Here is a 6,000-nt window from a genome sequence, read left to right as displayed (position 1 = left end):
GTGTCAAAACATCTAGTGTTAAAAATATTAAGGCTCTGAGAAGAAATCTGTTTCTCCTCCCACCATTTTCATGTAAGAAATTCATCTCTATATATTACCTTTAAACTATACAAATATGTGTACTTTTCTGTTTCTCTTTGACGTTTGCATTTTTATTTCCAGATGTCTACTCAGTTCTGATCTTTTCATCACAAATGCATGAGAATTCTCTATTCCATTAATGATTCACTTTTTTCTCTATAGAACTATATTTAGTTTTCCCAGCCACTTGGTTTTAAACCTTTTTCTCTCTTGTCTTTTATTATATTGTATTCTGAGCTCTAACTTCTTTTATGGTGGCAGCTGCTAAGTATTATATAATCCTTGGTATTTGAGCTAAGTATTTGAAACTAGGCAGTATAATGGATAAAGTATTGAATTTGGAGTCTTCCTGACTCCAATAAGTTCAAACACTTATTAGCTCTTGGTAGATGTATGGATGCATGTCCCTGGGCAGATCACTTAACTTCTACCTACCTCAATTCTTCATCTGTAAAATGGATATAATAATAGTACCTACCTCTCAAAGTTGTTCTGAGGATAGAATGAGACAATATTTGTAAAGTGCTTACAAATATCAAAGCAATAATGTTAAATATCATCATCATCATCATATTTTTGGCTACTTGGAAGTTTTTTTCTTTGATCTGAAAATGGAATTTTGGCTATTAGTTTTTTTCAGTTTTCATTTAGGGGTTTCTTTTCAGAGGTGACCTATTGGATTGAACAGAACTGTATCTGGGTCAAGCTCCATAACTTATTTGCAGGGTATGCAATGTCCTAAGTATAGTGAGCCTGGCCAGGCCACTCCCCAATCCCAATCCCTCCCCTCTCCAGGGACTATTAGGTAGTTCTGTTGCTGCCTGAAGGCTTTCTCTTTTTTATGAGATTCGGGACCTTTCCCTGCTGTAAGTTCTGACTATGCATTGTCCCCCTCCCACCCTTTACCACCTTCTATTGGGCTCAGAGGTTACTTGAATGCTGGGCTCCAGCCAAAGATTTCACAGTTTTATGCTGGACTTTGCTGAGGGTCACCAACAGCTTGGTTTAGACCACTAGTGAAGTACCCTGGTTTTCCTAAGGTGCACAGGAAATAAAGTGCTAGGCTTGAAATCAAGATTTAAGTTCAAATATGGCTTCAAATACCTGTGATCCAAGTTACTTAACTTCTGTTTGCCTTATGCCACTGGTGAAAGAAATGACAAACCACTCCAGTATATTTGTCAAGAAAACCTCAAGGCCAGTATGGCTCATATGGTCATGAAGAGTTGAACACACTGAACAAATCTGACTCCTAGGCTAGAGAGGGATTCCTATGCTTCTGGGGTTGGTCTGAACTCAAGCTGTCTTTCCTGGAATGCAGCACTGAACCCCTTTGATGACCTGAAGCTGCTCTCTTTTCCAGCTATGCTCAGTCATTAGTTTGTGGTGGGGGGAGGTTGCTCAGGCTGAGTTACCTGTTTGGCTTGGACTGGGTGTGCCATGTAGGACCTGTCTAGACTATCCCAGAATTATTCTCCTAAAGCCATAAGCATTAGACTTCACTCAAACTTGGCTAAGCTTGGGCACTAGAGAACTCGAGTAAGGAGTGGGAACTGCCTTTTGCACTTGGCTTTGCCTCAGTTTATCTTAGAATCTCACAGATCTCTCTGGATTCCTGGATTCTGTGAAGAAGTCTAAAGATGATTTTTTTCTTTAGCTTAGTAAAACAGCGTCTCTCTAAGCTCTAAAACAGTGATTTCCAAAGTAGGCACTTCCGCCCCCTGGTGGGTGCTGCAGTGATCCAGGGAAGCGGTGATGGCCACAAGTACATTTATCTTTCCTATTAATTGCTATTAAAATTTAAAAAAATAATAATTTCCAGGGGGCTAGGTAATATTTTTTTCTGGAAAGGGGGCGGTAGGCCAAAAAAGTTTGGGAACCACTGCTCTAAAAGAATATTTATGAGACTCTAGCATCCTCAGAATCCTAGCAAGCCTCATCTTCTCATAGTTCCCTGTGTAAATAGAATTAGCTCATTCTCATGCATTGTTAAGACTCTAGCCATCAGAAATAATGTCATCCCACCCGACTTGGGGAGGAGATTAGTTGTCCACACGTGACAATAAGTAACAAATCAAGCACAAGGAACTGCCCAAAGGGCAGTCCAAAACAGTGTTGAGGCTGCCATTTGTCTGCTTGAAATTAGAGGTAGACACAGGAAATGACAGGGTAACTTCCTGTGGAGGCAATTGGGCTTTTTTTTTTTTTTTTAAACCCTTGTACTTTGGTATATTGTCTCATAGGTGGAAGATTGGTAAGGGTGGGCAATGGGGGTCAAGTGACTTGCCCAGGGTCACACAGCTGGGAAGTGGCTGAGGCCGGGTTTGAACCTAGGACCTCCTGTCTCTAGGCCTGACTCTCACTCCACTGAGCTACCCAGCTGCCCCCTACAATTGGGTTTTTGAACTTGGTGTGGAAGGATCTCTGTTGAGACCTCAGGCGGCTTCCCTCTGAATTGTCACGTGGGTAAGTTAGGCAGACTTCCTTTCACCTCCCTTGGCGTTTCTACAGTCTCTACTCTCAAGGAGGCTTCTTTGCCTCTCTAATTGTCAAAGGCCTTGCAGCTAGTAGCCTAGTTTAATTAACCTCTGAACTCTCACCTGTGGGAAGCCAATAAGAGAACAGATAAAAATCTGAGACTCCTCTTTTAACCTCTTTTGTGATCATTGTGATTTCTTGTAGAAAAGTATTGTGGCCTTATTGAAAAGCTTTAAGTTCCTAGCAAACCTGAATTTAAAGGGTTAACACTGTTCCCCTTTGACCAGAAATGCTGCTGCTCAGTATAGCCAAGGCCAAAATCTTAGCGGAGGCAATTCGACTCTGAGAGGGATACTCCCCAACTTGGCTTCCTGATAAGAAGCCAGTCAAAATTCAGCCTTGGCCTTGGTCTATTCTGAAGCCAATGTTTTGTGTTTTGATGTGACATAATTTGTAACTTCTGCGTATCTGCAAAGTTTTGGGGGGGGGGTTCTTTTGTGTGAAATGAGTCTTGAAATATACATAATAAACTCCATGCTCCTGGAGACAGAGCTCACCCAGTCCGGACCAGTTTCTCTCTCTCTATTTCCCTACCTTCAACCTTCCTAATTGTAAATAAACTTCCATCAAGCCATCCTAACTTGGGTCTTTTTTAATTATGGAATTAAGCTAATTGATTCCTGGCGACCACACTTTAAATATAAATATCTAATTTCCCCTCTTACATCCCAGATGCTCATCAACATTGAATAGCATTTCATGAGAAAGTTAGTGAGATGTATAACTAACAAATCTCGTTTTTTTCCCCATACATCAAGTAACTAACTACATTTAGTTCTTCTTTTGTAGTAAGTGGGATGAGATAATATAAAAAAGGCTCCCAAATTTTCCGCTCCCTAAAATAATCCAGTCAGAAAACAGGCTTTTTAAAAATTGTTTTATTCAAAAGGAGACATTTTACTAGTAACAAATGCCAAAGAATTAAGCAAAGATCTCCAGTATATATATGAATTTCTAATCGTAAATCTTCTTCTCCCATTCCTCCCTTTCTTATCACAGCTCAGGTTGAGGAAGTTTGTGGTACATTCTTGAAAAGGAGGTTTTTAGCTTAGCACACCAAAGTACAAAGGAAAAGTTACATTTCACATTTCAAGAGATAAAGGAGCAAACAAACTGACAATGGTCCTGGGATTGGGGCCTTTTGTTCCTCTTTATCAATTACTTTTTCCTGGTTTCTCTGGGACTTTTGGATAAAACAAAACAAAACTAAACTAAACAAAACAAAACAAACAAACAAAAAAACAGCCTCCACATCCCCTTTCCTAGTCAGGATAAAAACTGAATACCTCTGCCCCAAGAGTACTGGGGTTACAAGCCAAATATTCTGAGAATAATACACTTAATCCTATCTCACTCAGGGGCATCTCTAATAACTACCCTTTCCTTTCCATTTCCAATGTCCACACCCACATCCAGAAGGTCTTCATTATGATCTCAATGATTTCTTCCAGTCTAACAAATCTTGCCTATTGCTGCCAGATACACTTACCCAGAACAATATTTTGTACACAGCATCTCCCTATCATTTAGCACAAGCACCTTCTTTACTCCTACTCTTTGGGTCAAAATTCTTGGGTATTATCGCTCCTTTATCCCAATTTCTAATAAAGAGGTGGTAACTTACTTGATTCTTGTTAACTAGACACTATTCTTGTGAGGTCATCTAGTCCAACCCCTTTCATCTTACGGATGAGGAAACTCAGGTCTACAGAGTTCAAGTAACTTGCCTAACATCACTTGGGTCATTCAATAAATATGCATTTATTTAAAAGCCTACCATGTGCCAGGCACAATGCTAAGGGCTGGAGATTCAAAAAGAGAGACCCTACTCTCAAGGTGCTTACAGTCTGATAGGAGAGACAACATGACAACTATGTATGCATGAGAAAGATATGCCAAATATTAATCAACAGAAAGCAGGAATTTGTACGGAGTGGAAAGGCAGGGCCCATGAAAGGCTTGCTTCAGAAGATGGGATTCTGCCAAATCTGCTTCCAAATCCTTAAACCAATGGTTTCAAAGGAAGCTATTCTCGTTATCCACAAACAGTAACTGAAGGACGTGGTCTCTCCTCGAAATGTCCGGACAAAGCCTGCTTAAAACTCAAACTGGCGTTTTCGTTTAGAGAGCAGGTCACCTAAGAGGGATCCCTACCTCCGTTCCTTCTCGTCTGACGTCATAATACACGCACGCCGGCTTCTCTTCCTCTGTCATTTGCCACCAGTTCTCCAGAGAGGTGGTGGGGAAGTAGAGAATGCCCCGGAACCCTCGCTCAGAGCTGTGTTTCCGGGGGATGGGAAGGCACCATTTCCAGGGGGGACTCCTTTTCCAGTTACACTCCAGGGCGGGCTCTGAGGCTGGGCCGTGAAGGCCGGCAGCCGACCCGCTGCGGCGTACGGACATAGCGCGCGGGAGTTGCGGCGTGTTCTGGGGTAGGGGCGGGGGCGGGGCAGGTGGGGGAGGTGGTAGAGCTGGCCGGTCCCCGAGGCCGCGGGTCCGTTTAGCCTGGGCGGCGAACGCGAAGCCGCCGCGGCACCACGGCCACGCTCTTGGCAGTCGTGCCCCGCCCCCTCCCCACGCCAGCCCCCGTATTTCCCTGCCTTGGGCGTGCGACCGGCGCCTCTTCCTCCGCCCCCCTCCCCTGACCTGTCCCCGGCACGCACGCGCCGGCCCAGTCCCCGCGAGAAGATGAACTTGGAGCGGCTGCGGAAGCGCGTCCGCCAGTACATAGACCAGGTGTGTGTCTGTCTGTCTGTGTGTGTGCATGTGAGTGTGTAGAGAGGTCTCCCAAGGCAGGCAGCGCCCGAGACTCACGTCCTGGCCGGGACCCCGGAGAAGCAGAGTCCTGAGCTATGGAGGGGAACCTGTCGTGTGTGCGGCCCGGCGAGTGTCCTGCCGGGACCAAGGTTTAGGCCCCAGGGCTGGCTGAGGAAGGGGCCTAAAGGCAGAGTCCGTGAAGGGTGTGGGCCCTTTCACTCTTCCAGAAACATTGACACTTGTTTTTATTTCTGGTAAAAATGTCATCGGATTTCTTCTGCCCTTTTCCCACCACCCTAGCCCCTGGTACTGCTTCTCCCACTGCCTGAAGAAAAGCGGGGTCTCTCCCTCTCCGGAGCCCACTGGCCTCTGTTGTCTACCTTTCAATGTCTCAATCTGCATTATTATTTAATTTGACTATTAAATCATCTAAAAGTGAACGATTTTGGAAATCGAGAAGTCAACAAACATTAATTAGGTGCTTACTCCGGATCAGGCTCTAGACTAAGTCCTGGGAGATTACCAAAAAAAGGCAAAAACAGCCACTACTTCCGAGTTGCTTCAAGGAACAGAGTCTTGCGTGGATTTTTGTAGTGCCTCCAAAATCTTGAACTAATTAAGTGC

The 6,000-nt window shown here is 44.1% G+C and overlaps 1 protein-coding gene across 2 annotated transcripts in view; it reads left to right on the top strand.

Annotated features, from left to right (window-relative positions):
* The first annotated feature begins 5,307 nt into the window (after positions 1 to 5,307).
* The window catches only part of CDC16 (cell division cycle 16), a 47,525-nt gene continuing 46,832 nt past the window's right edge, over positions 5,308 to 6,000 (top strand). For both annotated transcript variants that reach the window (XM_044667088.1, XM_044667087.1), the window contains exon 1: positions 5,308 to 5,355. In XM_044667088.1, the coding sequence (XP_044523023.1) occupies positions 5,308 to 5,355 (48 nt within the window). The remainder of the gene's footprint in view (positions 5,356 to 6,000) is intronic.

The sequence above is a fragment of the Gracilinanus agilis genome, chromosome 3 (assembly GCF_016433145.1).
Source record: "Gracilinanus agilis isolate LMUSP501 chromosome 3, AgileGrace, whole genome shotgun sequence".
Taxonomy (NCBI): Eukaryota; Metazoa; Chordata; class Mammalia; order Didelphimorphia; family Didelphidae; genus Gracilinanus; species Gracilinanus agilis.
This window is presented reverse-complemented; position numbering and strand designations above follow the sequence as displayed.